Source organism: Lycium ferocissimum, chromosome 1, assembly GCF_029784015.1.
Source record: "Lycium ferocissimum isolate CSIRO_LF1 chromosome 1, AGI_CSIRO_Lferr_CH_V1, whole genome shotgun sequence".
Taxonomy (NCBI): domain Eukaryota; kingdom Viridiplantae; phylum Streptophyta; class Magnoliopsida; order Solanales; family Solanaceae; genus Lycium; species Lycium ferocissimum.
Genome location: NC_081342.1, coordinates 14,021,579 through 14,042,195, shown reverse-complemented (window position 1 = coordinate 14,042,195; position 20,617 = coordinate 14,021,579). Strand labels below are relative to the sequence as shown.

The 20,617-nt window shown below is 35.0% G+C and overlaps 3 protein-coding genes across 3 annotated transcripts; 1 reads left to right on the top strand and 2 right to left on the bottom strand.

Annotated features, from left to right (window-relative positions):
• LOC132049251 (ras-related protein RABA5b-like) lies at nucleotides 1-2,814 on the bottom strand. The gene is made up of 2 exons (XM_059439984.1): nucleotides 2,383-2,814; nucleotides 1-554 (listed from the first exon to the last, which is right to left on the bottom strand). The coding sequence occupies exons 1-2, from the start codon at nucleotides 2,711-2,713 to the stop codon at nucleotides 244-246; spliced, it is 642 nt and encodes a 213-aa protein (XP_059295967.1). The 5' UTR covers nucleotides 2,714-2,814; the 3' UTR covers nucleotides 1-243.
• A 10,197-nt stretch (nucleotides 2,815-13,011) lies between these two features.
• LOC132049242 (cysteine-rich repeat secretory protein 55-like) lies at nucleotides 13,012-14,009 on the top strand. The gene has a single exon (XM_059439971.1). The coding sequence runs from the start codon at nucleotides 13,035-13,037 to the stop codon at nucleotides 13,821-13,823; it is 789 nt and encodes a 262-aa protein (XP_059295954.1). The 5' UTR covers nucleotides 13,012-13,034; the 3' UTR covers nucleotides 13,824-14,009.
• Nucleotides 13,820-17,887, bottom strand: LOC132049231 (asparagine--tRNA ligase, cytoplasmic 2). Its single transcript, XM_059439960.1, has 8 exons — nucleotides 17,382-17,887; nucleotides 16,371-16,607; nucleotides 15,548-16,132; nucleotides 15,271-15,456; nucleotides 15,121-15,185; nucleotides 14,903-15,032; nucleotides 14,699-14,757; nucleotides 13,820-14,231 (listed from the first exon to the last, which is right to left on the bottom strand). The coding sequence occupies exons 1-8, from the start codon at nucleotides 17,787-17,789 to the stop codon at nucleotides 14,048-14,050; spliced, it is 1,854 nt and encodes a 617-aa protein (XP_059295943.1). The 5' UTR covers nucleotides 17,790-17,887; the 3' UTR covers nucleotides 13,820-14,047.
• Nucleotides 17,888-20,617: the final 2,730 nt, after the last annotated feature.

Sequence of the window (20,617 nt, the reverse complement as noted above, 5' to 3'; positions counted from 1 at the left end):
TTATGTAAAACTCAATCCTCTCTCAAATATTTATTTCGTAGCCTAGTAAAATGATACAATTATACCCCATTGGAACTATTGTGTACTGCACCCTTTAGTTGCAAGACTGCAAGTACAGAGCAATTAACTAAAAGCAACAAGACATGCACCCTTGAGAAACTTCCCAGCTTAAACTGAGGGTGCAGTTTAAGTGTCTAGAAAGGTAAAGTGAATAAAGATCAACATAAGAGTTACGAAACAAAACTATCTGGAGCAGCACGATGCTTTTTGCTTTGACATGTCGGTTCCATTGGCAAGGCTAACCCGATTGCCTGATAATTCTGTCTTGTATGAATCAGAATTGAGAACTTTTCTGCTTACATTCTTGTATATCTCACGGATGACAATTTCAAAGGCTGTTTTCACATTAGTAGAGTCCAGAGCAGATGTTTCAATGAAGAATAATCCTTCCTCTTCTGCAAGGTTTTTCCCTTCCTCTATACTCACATCTCTGATATTCTCCAGATCACATTTGTTCCCAACAAGCATACTTGCAACTGTTGTATCACAGTGGGCTGCATTACCATTCAAGCAATGTGATAGAAGTTATCAGTGAACACTATTGATCCACAGATATTCCGATATTGAGCTGATAAGACAAATTTTCTATTGACGGGGTGATACAGAAATTTTAAGTTACTTTTTTTTTTTTTTTGATAACCCTGGTGTCCAGGCTAGCATGTGCGCACCTCGACTAAATCCACAAAATACCTGCTACCTCCCACCAACAATAGGTACCGAGTAACTCTATCTATCAAGGCTAGGACAGATCAGAAGAAATCACCAAGTGTTTTTGTCTCTATTGGATTTGAACCTGAGAGATCTCATGGTTCTAAACCCACTTCATTAACCACTAGCTTACACCCTTGGGTGCAGATGTAAAAATTTTAGGTTACTTAGTGTGAAGTATGAGAACAACTGAAATAAAATAATATAGAACAAATATCATCATGCTATTTACGGGCAATCTCAATCTACAATTCTTTGGAAATTAGCTAATAACACGTTAGAGCTTCAGATTTTAGTCATTTCAGGAACAATAAAAACAACAACTCAATTCAAACTAGATTGGGTCGGTTGTATGAAAATCAGACAAGTCCACGACTTCCAGCAGAATTATCTTGGTAGCACAACTGCAAGTGCAAGACGAGCTAGAAGATGGCCTACTTTTAAAGCAATGCTCCTTAACGCCTCAACAATGCCAAAAATCAAACTTATATTTAGATTTCTTCTCTCGACACATAAGCACAGGGTGAACTTCAAACAGGGAAGGCTAGTATAGGACTCTTCTTTCACCCTATATATTGATACAACTAATTCCACTAATTATCTAAAAAATTGCTTGTCTTACAGGTATTTTCAAATCTGTCCTGCTACGCACGCACAATAGCCTTACCAGTAGATAAATCTATATAGCTGTCCATATCTGGCCATTTGTTTTCATTACATTTTCGCAATCATACCTAGCTAAAAGTTGTCTTGATACAACGAACTCAACATCGTTTTACTCTCACCAACTTTAGAAACAGCTCAATCCGGAACAGGAAAAACATAATATGAACAAACTAACACATGCTCATATACACAAAATCAGTGCTCAAGAGTGAAATTATCAGCATAAGTAATACACATTTTTGATAAGCCAGCACAATTGATACTCTTACTAGCTTATTAACACTTAAAACTTATGTAATAGTACTTAAAACTTATGTAATAGTAGTACACAAACTGCTACTTTCCAGAATCAAACAACATCAGTTTATACTTTCCATGTCTAAACATTTGAGTAAACAATTTAGTAAATCAAGAATGCATACTCCCAGTGGAACTGCTGTACCCTTTTTTCCGGAAACAGCGAAATCGCTTTACTTGTTCCCAAGTATTGCTAATTAGAACCACATTTGCTGCCTCAAATCACGACGTGTAATATCACTAAAGATGAATTAACCCCAACGTTGAGGAGAACTATGCACAACCCACATTAATCGGTCAATAAATGAACAAATCCATTTACCAAAAAGGGGAAAAATGCACTGTATAAGCAATGGATCCAGATCAAGCCAAAAATATGCACATCCAAGTCCAATAATCAACAAGAATAGAAACCCACAAAAGTCTATATCTTTAGGGGTCATTGCACCGTCAACCGTACACAATATAAATTTAATCAGGCAAAATCTTGAATACCCCACCTTTATCCCATCAAACTTGAAATTATTTTACCCCACATCCCAGGTCGGATAAATTAGTCCAAGAATTATAATTCCACGACTATAATTTAGTCCGCGAACCAAACGACCCCTTAATATTTCAAAATAAAAAGAAAGCAAAAGGAGAGCTTACTGTTGAGTTCATCAAGCCAACGTTTGATATTTTCAAAAGTGATCTTTCTACTAATATCATAAACAATAAGAGCACCAACAGCACCTCTATAATAAGCAGAAGTAACAGCTCTAAAACGTTCTTGACCAGCAGTATCCCAAACTTGCGCCTTAATTTCTTTACCATCAATTTCTACAACTTGTGTTTGAAACTCAACACCAATGGTTGCTTTAGAGTTATGGTCAAATTCATCACGAGCAAAACGGGAAAGTAAGTTAGATTTACCAACAGCAGAGTCACCAATTACTACAATCTTGAAAAGATACTCTTCTCCTACTTCTTCTGATGACATTTTTTGAGGTTTGGTTCTTGTTGTGTCTGTCGGTTGGAACTAGTGATGTATGTCAGTGATAGGACTAGAGTGATACTCTAGCGTGAAGTGCCTTTTATTGTGTAGACAGATAAAGTGTGGCGGGTTGGTATTATAGTGCCTCCGTTTCAATTTATGTGAATTCATTTATCTGGGTATATAATTTAAGAAAATATAAAAGACTTTTAAACTTGTAATGTTAAATGAATCATATATATTTTATGCGGCTATAAATTATTATATAAAAATAAAGTGTTTCTAAATATAGAAAAAAGTTATTCTTTTGGCACGGAATCGGAGGTAGTATGAAGGAATATTGTTATGTAAAAAGAATAAGGAAAGTAGAAGAAAATTGTTGGGCTTTGAAACGCGTGGACTTGTTTGGTCAGAAGAGTGAAGTAAGCAGCGATCCAATGCGCAATTGACGGATTAACGGAAGCCCGTATCTGATCACACCTCACAAGTCACCGGTGAAGCACAAATATTAGACTTCCTACTCAGTCAAAAAATTACTTGTTACGGTTATTAAAAATAATTATCTTAAATTATTTGTTACGGTTATTAAAAATAGTTATCTTAATTATTTATCGTTTTAGAACTTCAAAGTAAAATTAATTAATCTTTCCTATTTTACTCTTAATAAAATTTTATCATTAATAGAGATGACGCACATAAATAGAGTAAATATTTAATGAAGAGAGACTATAACTTACACATAAATAAGGGTAAAGTAGTTAAAATTCCCTCTCCTAATTACTCAATCTATCCCAATTTATGTGATATATCCCAAAAAGAATAATACATTTCTATATTTAGAAAATTCAACTTAAACTTCCCCTTCTACCCTTAATGAAATGATTTACAGCCACACAAATATATATGGCTTGTTTAAGACCACAAGTTTCAAAAGTCTTCCTTCATTTCTTAAACTCCATACCTAGTCAAACTATATCACATAAATTGGGACGGAGGGAGTAATATTTTTTAAGGGGCGTCTAAAACAAAAAAAAACGACAAATAATTTGAGACGGGGGAGTATTATTTACGCATATACTACCTCTATCTCAATTTATATAACATAGTTCGGATTTAGAGAATGTAACAAGAAAATCTTTGTGATTTATTCGAATGCCATTTAAATAACTGTTAATTGTTGTGACTAACAAAAGACTTTTCATGTAGTTTCTAAATATGTAAATTATTTTTCAAAAACTTCAAAGATTGTATGTCCGAATGCACAGTCAAAATAAAAAAGTTTGACTTTCGAAATCCGAACTAAATCATATAAATTGGGACATACTACTCCATCCGTTTCAATTTGTTTGTCTGATTTTGACTTGACATAGAGTTTATGAAAATACAGAAGACCTTTAAATCTTATGGTCTTAAACTAAAGATATGTAAAATGTACCAAAATGTCTTTTAATCTTATGGTCTTTAACATTTCATGTGGAAGAGTTGCCAAAAAGGGGAGAAATGATTTTATAGCCCACTTACAAAATATTTTATTTTTATGTCTTTTTTTTTTCAAGAGATCTTCCTTTTTACACATAAGAGATCTGAAAAATCACACATAAAAGATATAAATAGAATTGTTTATGGGTAAGAGATGTCATTTTCTCCAAAAGAAGGAAAGATGCATTCTTTTTCAAATGAACTAAAAAGAAAAGAAAGATAAATAAATTAAAACAGAGGGAGTATTATTTATTCTGGGGAATAGCCATTTTAGTTTGTGTTATTACATTATACTTTTTTGGTCTATGTGTTAGTCGACTAAATATGTTTAACGCAATTTTTGTCCTTCAAAATTTCTCTGGTCTCTCTGAAAATATGGGGTTGAGTTATGCAGGTCCATATGAACTGTTCTCTTATAGCGCTGGCAGAATAACCTCATTATAAAAAAATATTATTTTTATTGTATGTTTTTTTCTAGATCACTTTTTAATTTTGTTTATGTTAATTCAGTGGATTAAATTCCGCAAAAAAATAGTTGGGATGAATTTGCTTTGTACAGAAAAATTTGATCTCGCTTTCGTTTTTTTTTTTTCATACTATTTTGAATGATTTGTCCTTGTGCCGAGGATCTACCGAAAATAGCCTCTCTACCTCCCAAGATAGAGGTAAGTTCTGCGTACAGTCTAGCCTCGCCAGACCCCACTTCTGTGGGATTACACTCAGTGGCGGATCCAAGATTTTCATTCAAGGAGTTCAAAAAAAAAAGCAAAAGCTAAATATAAAAAATAATATTGTTGATGGGAATCGAACCTAGGAATGCTAGAGACAATTTTGAACACCCTGGACCGCTTGAGCTTGTTGGATAAGAAAAGGAAATCGAAGGAGAAAGTGAACAGAAAATAGAGCAAAAGAGATGAAAAACTGTTGTAATTCTTTGTATTTCTGATGCATCACTTAAGCGAACAAGACTGCCTATAAATAGGCTTACAATCAAACTGGAAATACTAAAATGTAGGTCCACCGACCCACTAATTTGCTAATTATCTCAAAGAATATCTAAACTTGCTTAAATAAAGGAAGCTAACTAACAAACTCCTGAAGACTTGGTCAAATATTTTTGAATCACTTCTCAACACTCCCCCTTGATTCAAAATTGCAAACTCCAAGTTGACTTTGCTTGCGGAAGTGACTTTGTGAAGATGTCTGCTGCTTGCTCATTCGTATCGCACGCCTTCAAAGTAATTTCTCCAGTAGAAACAAGACTTCGAACAAGTTGCTTGGATTGTGCATAAATCTAGACACTACTCCAACAGAGAAAGCAATATCTGGCCTTGTATGAGACAAGTAGTTTAAACCACCAACAAGACTTCTAAAATAAGTTGCATTTTCCATTTCAGTACCATCATCATGACACAACTTCTCATTGATATTCATTGGCGTAGCAGCAACTTTACAATTTACCATGTTAAACTTTTTCAAAAGATCTGTTGCATATTTTCTTTGTGAAAGGACTATGCCATCCATTCCTTGTTTCACCTCAAGACCAAGAAAATAATGCAATAGACTCAAATCAGACATCTCAAAATTCTTCATCATGCAATCTTTAAATTCAGCAATGATAGTCTCACTCGAACCCATATATATCATATCATCAACGTAAAGACATACCACCAAAAAATCATTTTTTCCTTCTCGTTTTATATAAAGAGTAGGCTCATTGTTACTCCTTTCGAAACCACTCTCCTGAAAATAAGAATCAATTTTGAAGTACCATGCCCGAGGCGCTTGTTTTAAGCCATAAAGTGCCTTTTTTAACCTGTAAACCTTATCTTCTTTGCCATTAACTATAAAACCTTCAGGTTGTGAGATATAAATTTCCTCTTTCAAATCACCGTTTAAAAAGGCAGATTTAACATCAAATTGTTACACTGGCCAATTTAATTTAGCAGCCAAAGCTAAGAAAGTTCTCACAGTTTCAAAGTGGGCAACAGGAGAAAAAGTTTCGTTGAAGTCAATACCTTGTTGTTAGGAATAACCCTTTGCGACAAGCCTTGCCTTGTGTTTTTGGATGCTTCCATCCACATGATACTTGGTTCTAAACGCCCATTTGAGCCCAATAGCTTTCTTTCCTTCTGGCAAATTGACCAAATTCCAAGCCTGATTTTTTTGAATAGCCAACAGCTCCTCTTCCATAGCTTTGCACCATTTATCCTCTTTTTCAGCATCTTTAAACCAAATAAGGTCCGAAACAAGTAAAGCAAAAGTACAAGATGTATTGTCGATATTTTTGGATTTGGTTTTCTATCCTTGTTGATCTTCTCAACGGAATTGGCCCAGCTGAAGGTTCTTCTAGCGTTGGAGAAGTTGCTAGTGCCAACGATGAGGTAGTCCATGGACTTGCTGGTGAAGGATCTGCTGCATGCTCTTGATCAACAACATCATCCGTAGGCAATAATTGAAAATTTGAGCTTTCATGCCCAGAATTAAAGCTTCAGCTTGCTGCTTCATTAAACACAACATTTCTATTGACTATAATTTTGCCACTTATTGGATTATATAGCTTATAAGCTTTGGATTGTGTGCTATATCTAACAAAGATACATTTTTCAGATTTTTCATCAAACACGTCGAGCACAGTGAATTCATTAAAGCATAATCTATACATCCAAATACACGTAAGTGGCTTACCTTGGGCTTGTTACCTCTCCATGCTTCATATGGTGTTCGATTGAAAACGACTTTGGTGGGTGAAATATTCAGCAAATAGACAATTGGCAACGAAACTTCGACCAAAAACACTTTGGTACACCTCTAGCATCATCATACACCTTCGCCCATCTCGACAATTGTGCGGTTATTTCATTCGGCTACACCATTCTGCTCCGGTGTATAAGGTGTTGTGAGCTCCCTGTGTATTCCATTTTCCTTACAGAAGGAGATGAATTCATTTGACATAAACTCACCGCTATCCGTATAAGAGTTTTGATTCTACATCCACTTTGCCTCTCAACAAAAGATTTAAATTTCTTGAAATTCTCAAATGTTTCGATTTAAATTTCAAGAAATATATCCAACTCATACGACTATAATCATCAGTAAAAAGCAGAAAGTATCAACTTCCCCCTAAGGACTCAACACTCATAGGACCACACAAATCAGCATGTACTAACTCAAGACAAACATAAGCTCTCCAAGACTTGCCTACAGGAAAAACCTTTTTACTTTGTTTTCCATAAACACTACTTTCACAAAAATCAAGATTCTCAACTTTTGGCAATCCAAAAACCATTTCCTTTTTGCTCAATAACTTCAACCCGTTAACATTTAAATGCCCATAATGCAAATGCCACAGTCTAGTTTCATTATCTCCATTAGCAACCATAAGACACTTCTCAACCATTGAAACGTCTAAAGGAAACATTTTATTATTAGTCATTGGAACTTTAGCAATGATTTGCCCAGATTTCTTACGTCTAATAGTGCAAAAACCATCATCAAAAGAAATTGAGTATCCGCTAACCATTAGTTTCCAATGCTAAGCAAATTATGAGATAGACTAGGAAAAAACATCACATCTTCTAAAATCTTGGCATTACCTTGGCTGGTCATAATGCTAACAGTACCTTTGCCTTCAACTTGGATCTTTTTGTTGTCTCCTAGCCTCACGTCTGATTTTTTGGACTCATCAAGCTCCTTGAATAATGATCTTGTCCCAGACATATGATTGGAACATCCGCTATCCAAAATCCAAACATGGTTAGGAATGCATTTTTTTTTTATAAAGGGCCATAAATAGCTTACTTTCATCATCATTTTTCTCTGCAAAACTTGCTTGGTTATTCTCATCCTTCTGCTTTTGCCAACAATAAGCTTCCTTATGACCTGGTTTTCTTCAATAGTTGCATAGAAATGTCATATTTTGTTTCTCTTCGTTTGATCCTCTTCTATCTCGACCTTTTCCACGACCTCTTCCACAGAAACCACCTCTGTCACGACCACAATTAGAAAAACTTTCTAGCTTATCTTTCTAATGAATGGACTCCCCCTTCACCTGAAATGCCTTTTCTTCATTTTTTTCATGTAACCTTAGGAGCCTTTCTTCACGAGCTTGCAAAGAACTCATTAGTTCATCAAAAGAATAATCAGATAAGTCATGAGATTCCTCAATCGCAGCAACAATATGTTCAAACTTTGGAGTAAGACTCCTTAAAACTTTTGCAACAACAGTTTCTTCAGATATATCTTCACCATAAGACTTTATTTGATTAACAAGAGAAGAAACTCTAGACAAATAAGTTTGAAAAGATTCATTACTTTTCATAGAAAGAGTTTCAAAGTCATGACGGTAAGTCTGCAATTTTACCGTAATCACTTTAGCTGAACCTTGAAATTCCTTCTTCAAAATCTTCCATGCCTGCGAAGACGTAGTTGCTGCTGGAATTCTTGAAAAAATTGCATCATGGACTGCTTGTTGAATGAAGAACAAAGCTCTGGCATCCTTCTTTTTGATCTCTTTAAGTTTTTCTGCCTCTTCGTCAGAGCCTGCTTGATCCACAAAGCCTGCTTCCACCAGCTCCCAAACCCCTTGTGATTTGAAAAGAGTTTTCATTTTGATAATCCAAAACTCATACTTTTCACCAGTGAAAATTGGCTTGAGTGGTTGTGAAGATGATGAAATACCATTCACTGCCATTTTTCTTTTTTGCTCTCACACTTCCTCTCTTGTTTCTCTCAAATACTCAATTGATATAAACCTCACGATTCAGTCAATTTTTAAAAAGAACCGTGCTCTGATACCAGATTTGTTGGATAAGAAAAGGAATTCGAAGGAGAAAGTGAACAGAAAATAGAGCAAAAGAGATGAAAAACTGCTGCAATTCTTTGTATTTCTGATGAATCACTTAAGCGAACAAGACTGCCTATAAATGGGCTTACAATCAAACTGGAAATACTAAAATGTAGGTCCACTAACCCACTAATTTGCTAATTATCTGCAGCAATATCTAAACTTGCTTAAATAAAGGAAATTAACTAACAAACGACTTGGTCAAATATTTTTGAATCACTTCTCAACAGAGCTAACTTTTTACATACGTTCAAGGTGTTCAAAAGTTAATATATGTACATAAACACAGAAAATCTACCCTATGTATATGCACTATAATTTTTTGCCGAGGGTGTTCGGGTAATAGTTGGGTACGTTGTTACAGAAAAATTTGATCCATTGAGCTAATTGGTAACTATTTAAATAGTGACTTCATAAAAGCAAAACGTATTACATAATTTTGTTGGTACCAACTATTACCCTGAAGCTAAAATTCAAAACAAACTTTTATAAAATACTTCAATAGTAAGGCATAAGAGTATTCACAAATTCTGTACTGCAAAAAGTTTGGCCGATGCTTTGTATAGTTTAAAAAATTGTTGGGTAGAAAAATGTTGAAGTGCTAGGAAAGGTAAACTATCATTATTAATGGAAGAAACATGAATTGTTGTGTGTTAGCGTAGTATGATACTTGAATCCTTTCTTTTCTAGTTCTTACTTAGAACTTAGAATGCGAATTTTTTAATATTGTATAAAATATTTCTAATACTGTCTTACTATTTATATCGCAAGCAACTTAACTATAGATTAATATGAATATGTCCAAAAAAAATTCCGTATAATATATATGGAAACTACTAATGTCACTTGTCTTTATTTTGCAAAAACAACGTTTAAAAAACATTCACGGCTAAAAAAATAAAAGCCAGAAAGGCAATTTTAATGTACTAACTAGAAAGCAATAACTTTTCGAAAAGAGTTTAGCCACTAGTGTTTGCAAAGTATCTAGAGTTTAGCCACAACACAAAAATAGAAAATATTCACTTCTTTGTCTTCTCCACTTCCTTGAACTTCAGGAGACTTAAAAAAACAGCGGACATAATGTCATGAAGTTCTTGTTTTTCAGTTGAAATTGAATGTTAATTTTGTATTGTCTGAATCATGTAATTAGAATATGAAAGAGTGATCTCCATATTTATGTGACATTACATCGAAACGGAAAAATTATCATATTTACAAGAAAGAAGGAATCTCTGGAGACTGAACTGAAAGAATTAAACTTCAGGACAAATTATCTTGAAGTTTTAAATTGTGGAGTTCAAATTTAGGAAAGTAAAGTTAAAAGTACTTGGAGTTAAATTTGCAAACGCCGGTTAACTCTTAAACAACAGCACTAAAGATGGCTGATGGTGCACTTCAGCCTTTTCGCCGTTTGTCGAATTATCAAGTTGATTACTTTGTTTTGGACGATTTAAGCTTTGTCAAACTGCAGATAAAAATAAAATAAAAAATAAAGTGAATATATGCATATTCGTGGAGCATTTCTTTTTTTGTGTAGAAGTGATAAGGAGAATGAAGAATAAATAGATGAATAAATTTAAAAAAACATTGCAATGATTTATGAAAATGCTTCTTGTAGAAATATCTTTTTGAACTTTTTCACTCTTCATGTCTGTTCCATAGCATGTATAAACTTTCTTAGAAAGTAAATATTACTAAATAGTTGAAAAACCTCCCCTCGTTAATGATATTGCAAAATCCTCTTTTATTTCACTGTTTCATTTTTTTTTTTTTTTTTAATGTTCGATCAAAGATTTGCTATCTATCGGTGTCATGTATATTTAAGTTTTTCACCGCTATATTTCATCAGGTAAATTCATCACCACTCAGTCAATAGATATTGCTACTATTATGGTAAGAATATTGTTTGCATTTACTACATGGTTACACTTTAACACTGGTTAGTGGAGAGAATGTAAACAAAGAAGTGCGGTATTAGAATCGATAATATTGTCCCACACTGCTATACAGCAAGACATGTTTACTCTTTTTAATAGAATGCAAGAGGGAACTGCTTGCCGAGCTCAGTAACGTGGGTTTGTAACCCAAGTGGGGGCATTATTGTGGTGGAATGTTGGGCTGTCTCATTTGGCAGGGCTTGGTGGGCTAGTTTCTGGCCTGCCCTCTCCAAGCATAGAGTTGGGTCATGTGGCCCATGCGAAGGCATTGGCTGCTTGGCCCCTAAAGCGGGGTGCACTGCGTGAGGCTGGTTTCACAGAGCAACGAACAGCTCCCGCTCTATGCAGTGGAAGGATAATGGGTCGGTGTTCTCCAAGTCCAACAAATGCCTGATGGGCTCCTCCAATTAGACCACCACTTTTTTGACAATTTTCGGTTACTTGCTGCTAATTTTTTTCCATTAAGTACAATGTTTAAAATTAGTTTGAATTATTTGTTGTACTAGTGTAACTAATAAACTAACCAGTTATTAAAAAGTTAATTTAATGGAGAAGAACGTCAATTTTCTTTAGACTACATAATCTACCCGGGTTTGATCTCAGCTCACAAGTCATAGGTGAAACAAAAATAGTGTAACTAATAAACTAACCAGTGATTAAAAAGTTAATTTAATAGAGAAGAACGTCAATTTTCTTTAGACTACATAATCTACCCGGGTTTGATCTCAGCTCACAAGTCATAGGTGAAGCAAAAATAGTTTTTTCAAATATTTTGAATTGTTAACTATTGTAACTTTCTTCTTCTTAAGGAGACTAAAGAACGCGCGACATTTCTCATAGGATCGCGAGATGAACCAGCTAAGGGCCGCCATCCGTCTGGTAAGCCTTTGTATGTCCTTTACGGATGCGGGGGACGGAATGTTCTGGATGACCCTAATTTGGCAGCGTTTGCTTCTATGACTCTTTTAGTGATAGCGTTTGCTTCTATGACTCTTTTAGTGATACGCTACCTGAGGAATTTGCCTAAAGACACCAGACACATTTTTCAAGGTTTTCATGTTGTATTGTCATAGGACTTAAAAGACTTGAGAAATGTCCTCTAGTTGTTTTTCGACCTTTAGAGGTTTGACCAGCATGTCATCTATGTATACTTTCAAAGTCTTTGTTGGCGAATATCTTATTTACGAGTCTTTGGTATGTGGCTCTGGTATTCTTAAGCCCAAAGGAGTGCAATATGTTCAGCATCGGGACTTTACAGATTCAATCCATCAAATTTAAATCTTGAATTCGTATTCAAAAATGGTGATATTGTAATGGACCTTGTTATTTTCAACAAAAAAAACAAGGAGTCTTAGGAGATTCGCGGGTAAAATTCAGTTGCCGAGAGAAGAAAGGGTTGGGAAATGGTACGTTCAAATCTTGATTTGATCTTTGAACGGGATTGATATTTCAACAAAAAAACCAGGAGGCTACAGTGTTATACTCTGTTTGATTAACTTGATATGATGCAATAATTAAGTAATGAAGGCTTGAATTCCGAAGAAAAAGCTTTATAATGTGGAAAATATCTTGTTTCCTCATTAGCTTCTAGGTGGAGCTTGACTTGCAAGCGGGCAATGGTCCCTCAGCGGTCCACAATTTACCAATGACTTGCCTCTTTTTTTGACTTACATCATATAGCAACAGCCAACAAACCAAACAACATGTTACTACGTATATAACTAACATACAACATTATCTTTGTAGGCGGATTTTGGCTAATTCTCCAGATAATTCAACTGAATTTATTGTTTTCAGCTCAAACTACATGTACATATACAAAAACAATAAACAAAATTGAAATGTGTATATATATAAAATAAAATTATTATTCTCACTTTAAACGCACGGACTCTAGATTCTTGTTTCACCTTTGATTATGCTATTCATAAATACAATAAAACCAGTAGGCAATAATAGGTCAACCAAGTCAACGTATTTCTCCACGTCATCCTCCACCTACTACCACTTGCATATTTGTATAAGAAAGGACTACTACTATCTTGTTAGAAATGCAAGAGAAGCAATGACTTTCTTACACTATAGTTTTCATCTCATACTTCTCTTCTGCATTTGCAGTACTGCAGTGTCTGTTGATCCTCTGGGCAATTTTTGTGATGATGCAACCAAATCCAATAGTGCTAAAACATCAGCAAATATTGGAAAGCTGCTGGCTGAATTAGTATCAGTTTCTGCTAAATATAGCTTCAGTACTACCTCCTATGGTAATGCTAAGAACCAACTATACGGCCTGTACCAATGCAGAGGAGATATTAGCAGCAACGACTGCTTAAGTTGCATCAAAGATGCAGCAAAGGAGATCCGGAAACGCTGTCCGGACCAAACTGATGCTAGAATTTGGTATGATTTTTGCTTTTTGAGGTACCAAACTAAGAATTTCGTGGGAAAAGTAGAAACATCTCCTGGTATATTCTACTGGAATGTCGACTTTGTATCTGATACTGACTTCTTTAATAAAAAGCTAGAACAACTCAAAAATCAAATAACTGCAGAGGCCATTGTGCCAAAGAACAAAGGGCTCGGAAAAGGCAAGAGTAAACTATCGCCTTTTCTTACATTATATGCCTTGATGCAGTGCACAAGGGACATACCAGAGATAGACTGTGCTCAATGCCTAGCCGTAGCAGTCGGCAATTTCCCCACAATTTGCTTAAACAAGAAAGGATGTCGAATCCTGTATAGCAGTTGCTATGTTCGTTATGAACTCTACCCATTTTTCTTTCCCTTAGATCCGAAAGAGAAATTAGCCAACGTATCAATGGACAACTACACATTCAAAATGATCAAACCTTAATTGGTAATTAATGTGCAGTACCTTATGTATTAAGAACTTGAAATGTTTCCAATAATTACAAATGTATGAGCAAACTCAGCGCAGACAGATCGACAAACGTTTTGTCTGCTCAGAGAAAAGCTGTACTTGTATGTACTTCATGTATGTCACAATTGGTTATATTGAAGTTGCAAGCTTTTGAATGTACATCCATTGATTTGGTAGCCTATTCTTTTCTTAAGGACTTAGTTATTGGCTCTTCGGAAACTTCTAGGAAAAGGAACAGCATCTTTGACATCATTCAGGCCAGTGGCATAAAGCACCAAAGGTTCGATCATTAGGCTGAAACCAGAGGTTTTGGCAGAGCCATGCCTGCGAAGATCTAGATACCATTCGTGCTGCTGTTTTTGCAAACCCAGTTCCTTCATCCTGCCAACAAAGAAAATTGAATGTATTAGCACAACATGGTTTGCCATGAGTTCCAATGCTCAAGTAACGTTAGAAAACATGTCCGGATATCTATGAAGGGGTAAAGTAGGAGTGTCAAACGGGAGGGTTGAAAATGGGTTAAACAAAACCGGATAAAATATCCACCCGCCCATATTTAACACTGATAAAAAATGGGTTAACCAAATCCATATTATCCATGATTTCAGGAATAGCCAGGTGAGAACACAAGCTAAAAGCCAAAATAAGCTTAGATTCCCAGAAAGAGGGAGCTCATGAAAACTAACAAGCAAACATAAGGGTATTGATATCGATATCCATATTTGATCCTTTTTTTAAAAAGTCAGTTATCCAAATGGGTCTGATGGTTACTTGTTTTTTTAAACCATTTTACCAGCCCTAAGGTAAAGCAATAAATCTGAACTTCCAAAGTGAACACGGTTTGTTACCTTGAGCTCAACACATTGAAGCGTTCTTCACTTTGGCTTCCCCTAACCACAGTTCCTACCTGCAAACAAATTTGGCTTTAGTTTAATTACCAATTCAGACTGTTACTAGGATTATTTGCACAAGATGAAGTAATTACCGACAATATACAGCCTCTACTCTGCAAATTAAGGACTGTAATCCCTAATCAAATGGTCCGATATTACCTTTGGTAAAATCACATTAAATGTTGCAGCCGTCTTCCCATCATCATTCAAACGGACATAAAATGGCTTAAGTCCTTTTGGATGGTTGTATATTATGACTGGCTTTTTATATAGCTCATCAACCAAATAACTGCAACCGAGAGATAAGAAATTAATGAGCAAGTTTGTCCTTAATATATCAAATTTACTCAGTAAAGCTACTAATGCATATTACATACCTTTCATGTTCTTCGGTCAAAGAAACTCCAAATTCTATCTTATTATGAAATCTCTTGCCAGAAACCTGTTCTCATTCCATTATACAAGTATGAGATACCGATCTTCGAAATTTAGCCAAAAGTTCAAGAAATTGTGGCAAAAATAATTACCTGTCTCAAAACTTCTATGGCTTTGGCATAGGAAATCCTTTCAAATGAACTTGATAGGGCAAATTGAAGGCGCTCCATAACAGCTTTATCTATCCGTTGCAAAAAGAATTGTAGATCTTCCATGCAACCCTCCACAATTCTTTTGCATACAAACTTCAAAAAGTCGTTCGCGCAATCCATGGCATCCTGAAAGTGGCCATGGAGTTATGGTAAAAGTAGCAAACTTAGTGATGAACAAGAGAAATACGGGAAATATCCCTCTGTAATTAGACACTACCTCTAACTCTGAGAAGGCCATTTCAACATCTACCATCCATGTCTCAGCTAATGACTTTTTCGACTCTGATTTGTCTGCTTGAAATCTGGGGCCAAATGAGTAGACATTTCCAAGAGCACATGCTTGACTCTCCAGATGAAGACGACCACAAACTGTTAGATAAGTTTGGCGTGCAAAGAAATCTTTAGAGAAGTCAAATTTTCTTGTTTCAATTGTGACTCCAGATTTTCCTTTTTGCCTAGTTTCCAACTGTGACACTAGCTCATTTGTTTTCTTCAGGTCCTGCTCTGCAGCAATTAAGGCTTCCTTATTGCTATTAGTTCTGCTAAGTTCTTCCACTTTTTTGGATTTTTCTTTGATAGAAGCTCGGATGGATTCAATGCTAATTCCATCATTCTCAATGGAACTAATTTGGTCATCCTTTTTCCCCTTGCTAAGAAGAGTTGTAACTATAAATTTCTCGCTAAAACCTTCAGAATCAGTGCTTGTAATTATGGGTACTTGAACGTGAAGGAAACCATGTTCTTGGAAGAAAGTATGAGTTGCCCAAGTAAGGGCATTATGAATTCTCATGATGGATGCTACCTGCATAAAGAAATCCAGATAACTTTAAAATGAACTTATCAAAGAAGTTTCAAGTTTGATTTGAGAACCTATATTTTACTCCACTAAGTTTACATCTCTACAAGAAAGTATGAAGTACTATACGATCCGCTTTTATTCAAGAGCACAAGACTCCCAAAGACCTAAACGGGCAATTAATTCATGATAGGAACCTAACATGAGGACAAAAACCAGTAAAATGTAATGGAGAAAGAATCACCGTTGTTGTCCGTGGCCTAAAGTGGGAACAATCTCTCAAAGATTCCAGAGGCAATCGTTTCTTAGATAATGGATAATTAGATTCATCAACCAAACCAAGATATATGATTTTCTCTGCTTGGAGCTCAACAACATGTTTCCCCTGCACTGATGGCTGCTGCAATATACCTTCAATTAATACACATGTTCCAGTAGGCATAATTTGGCGCGGAGTCGCTAGTGCTGAGTCCACAAGAACCTGAAAGATTGACCATGAGCCTCAGATACAGAACAACAAAACCTTATACTCCCTCAGTTTCAATTTGTTTTATTTTTTCTGGAGAGACAAATAAGATATCCAGACATATCGGAGGTTTGATACCACCGGAGAACAGGAAAAAGAAATTCCAAGAAATCCAAAAAAGTGAAAAATTGGATCTTTTCTATTTTATTTTTGAATTTAAGTTTTTGCATCAAAATTGAATTTCATTGTCTTAGTTTGACTCGGCAGAGAGTTAAGAAAATAAAAGAAGTCTTTTGAATCTTGTGGTCTTAAACTAAGATGTGTGTAATGTACCAAAACACTATTTGAATCATGGTCTTAAATATATCACGTGGGATGTTGGGCGTAAAAAGTTACTCCATCTGTCCCAATTTATGTAATAATTTTCGGTTTTCAAGAGTCAATTTGATTATAATTTGAAGCTAAATTTAATTAGATTAACTCAATATTTTAAGGTTAAAATTTATATATTTAAAAACTACATGAAAAGTACTATAAGTTGCAACTTTTCTCATATCGATTTGGTGAAAAATAATCTTAAAATAATGATCAAAGTTCAAGCATTTTGAATCCCGAGAAGTGAAAAATATCACATAAATTAGATAGAGGGAATATTAAATATAGAAAGTGATATTTTTTTTAAAAAAACAGACTAAAAAGAAAAATAAGACAAACTTATTAAAACAAGGTGTATCTAATTATCTGAACGAGACATTTCCACACACAGAAAGAGATCATATAACAGGGTACCTGAAGACTGGGCACACAAGAACCATCACTAACTCGCAATATCGAAACTGAGGGTATTTGCGCCTTTTGAACAACAACATCCAATTTCTCTGTAACAGGATATTCCCCTCCACCAAAAACCTTCATAATAGACCTGAGTAATGGAATCCTAGATTGAAGAACCTCATAACATGTAACATCTTTTGGACTCACCACCTGAGGAGCAGTTGAAGGTGGCTGAGGTGGCGTTACGGGTTGTTTCTTGATCTCCAAGGATGACTTAACCCAACCACCAATCACAACTCTCTGACCAATTAATGCAACTCCACCATCACTACGTAGTAATATATTTTTCAACATCACCCTTTTCGTGTATTTCGAAAAGGTGGTAGCTGGCATCTCAACCGCGGGTGCTTGTTCTGAAGCCATTTGGTTTCAAGAATGAGAGAATATTGAAATGTACAGTTGTTGAAGGTGTAATGTTGATGGGGTTGGTTATTGGGTAGGAGTTTATATTGAAGAAACATGGTTGAGTTTTGATACTTTGCTTGGGAAGATATTGAGGGGTTGCAGGTGTTGGGAAGTAAAGGGAAGAAGGAAAGGGATAGTCCATAAGAGATTATGGAAGGAGGCTAGGTTTGGTATTCTTCAAAGGTTGGAAACTCGCGGGATTATATTCATATATTGTGCCCGTTTGAACTTGTACTTTTTTTGGAAATGCTTTATGAGAAGCTTTGTGAATATTTCCCAAAAAGGACTTTTCCAAAAGTGCTCCAACCGTCCTTCTTTAAAAAGAAACTTTGAAGAAATCATTTTAACTTTGGGTCTAGTTGGTTGTCATGAAATGGCTACCCAGCTGAGTCCATGCAAGCCCAAGTGAGGGAGGCCCAAGTTGTGACCCATTAGCCCAAGTTATGCCCTAGTTGTTACCTAGTTTATTTTAGGGCTAAGGACATAAGTAGCTAGCTATCTGGTGAAGATATTGACAATCGGATGGCCACATAAAATCAAAAGACACATTATAGCCAAAATGTATATTATAGATTATATATACATTTATTATACACTCTGTATATACACTTTTCATATTAGACATTATATACATTTTACGTATAATCAACGTATACTCATTGTACAAATGTATACACACTAATTATTAGAGGTGTCAATGATTTTTTAGAAACCGACTTAACTGATTGTACTGAATTGAATTTTAGGTTTCTCTTAATAAAATCGATGGGTTTTATATAAATTTATAACCTACCAAATAATTAGGTAAAATATCGAAACGTACCGAATAATATATGTGTAAAATATATTTTATATAATAAGTTTAAACATAAATAAACTATTAAAAAACTTTAGACCCGGAGTGATGGAAACGACTACAAGCCGACAACATAATTAACCCCAAGTCCTAACACTAAAACCTATCATACTACTCCAATCGAAACTAAGTTAGTTCTAGCATTTCGAGTAGCAACTAGTAAGCTTCGAGGTATTCCAACGATCTTCGGTAGTAAGCTACAAGGTATTCCACCGATCTTGGATAGCAAGCTACAAGTTATTAGATATTTCTCCTCTCGTATGATTGGAATTTGTCTTACTGGATATTTAATCTTAGTAGATTCAGTTCTTGAGTCCCATCTTGATTGATTTCTTCTCTCTTGTGTGATCTAAATTATACTTTTTGTCTTTACTTAACATTATTTTACTTTTACACTACGTACCATGAAATAGTGGGATGAATCTCTATTCTTGTTGTCTTTTATATTTTCTTGATTCATCACCTTTTAAACAATGAAAATGTCTAGAGAGTTTTTGCCAAAGTTCTACACAAATATTTATAGTAGCGCGTTCTAACTTTTACTATTGACTTTTACATATTTTCTTTTAAGTAAATACCGAAAATTAATCGAATCGTACCGATATCGAAGAGAAACTGAGAAGATGAGACAATTTCAAAAAGTCTAATTTTGGTTAATACAAAATAAAGTAATCAAAAAATCGGTATGGTATAAATTTTATAAAATAACCGTCCGTACTGTACCATTGACACCTATACTAATTATATACATATTATACATGTTTTGGAGATATTTCTTGATGGAACACAGTCCAAATATGAAATAGATATGGAGAAGAAATTACTAAAATAGAACATCTTCATCATTTGTCCACCACCGTAGCACCGACTAAGCACCCCCAGTCCACCCGACGCTTCACCTCTCCACCGTAGCACCGGATGTCTTATAAAATAATGTTGTATTCTCCCATTTAAACATTTGGAGCTCTACATATTCATAAATAAAGACTTTACCAGTCACTGCTCCATGATTGATACATTTTAGACCTGTCACGTCCCAAACTCGACTCTAGCGCAACAAGCATCCGATATTAAGGAACCGCACTGAAAGCACCTTATAAGTTAGCAATTCCACAAATGCTCCAAATAATAAACCATTACGCATAATTTATATCAAAACGGTTCTAAATAAATAATCAGACTTATATTAAGCGTATACATATTTCTATATTTAAAAATACTAGTGTCATTTAGCCCGTGCTAAGCCCGGGCCCAAACCGACGCTAAAAATTAATTTTGTAAATATTTTTTTAAATTTCTGCTCTTGCTTCTTTGTTTTTTGTAATATTAGTTTGACTTTTTTTTTTTGGGGTTTCCCACCCGGTGTTCGGTACCAGCATTGAAGCCCGACTATATCCGGATTCACGCCGCGTAGGGCCCATTCAGGGAAAGCGTTCTCTACCAAGAATTTTTCATACCCAGAGCTCGAACCCGCAACCTCTGATTAAGGGAGGAGCAGCCCCATCCGCTGCACCACATCCTTTGGTGGTGTCAGTTTGACTCTTTATAAAGAATTCTAATTTTAAAGTAAAGGTATCTGAAAATTAAAGGAAAACATTTTTCATTTTTCTTAGTTTATATATTATACTTTTTAAAAAAAAAAAGGATTCGAACGAATGAAAGCTTTTCTAGTTTCCTTTTTATTAAAACTTTTTGAGATTATAGTCTCCAATGACCCAAATTGAGCTTTTCATATCTTAAATTAAATATCATATATTTCTCTGAATTGAGCCCATATTAGCTAACTCATATTTTGCAAAAAGTTATTACAATATTCGACTAACGTCAAAAATATCTATTATCGCACATTGTTTTATGATGAAAATCAATAAAATTAAGTTATAAATACTTAAAAGCCGTGGTATTGCAAGATTCTTATAGATGTTCTTTC

Coding starts and splice junctions, on each gene's coding strand:
- LOC132049251 (XM_059439984.1), bottom strand. CDS start 2,713: ATGTCATCAGAAGAAGTAGGAGAAGAGTATCTTTTCAAGATTGTAGTA. Junction 555..2,382: donor TTGGCTTGATGAACTCAACA/GTAAGCTCTCCT, acceptor ATGGTAATGCAG/CCCACTGTGATACAACAGTT.
- LOC132049242 (XM_059439971.1), top strand. CDS start 13,035: ATGACTTTCTTACACTATAGTTTTCATCTCATACTTCTCTTCTGCATT.
- LOC132049231 (XM_059439960.1), bottom strand. CDS start 17,789: ATGGCTTCAGAACAAGCACCCGCGGTTGAGATGCCAGCTACCACCTTT. Junction 16,608..17,381: donor CTTGTGTGCCCAGTCTTCAG/GTACCCTGTTAT, acceptor TCAATCTTTCAG/GTTCTTGTGGACTCAGCACT. Junction 15,186..15,270: donor CCATAGAAGTTTTGAGACAG/GTAATTATTTTT, acceptor GAATGAGAACAG/GTTTCTGGCAAGAGATTTCA.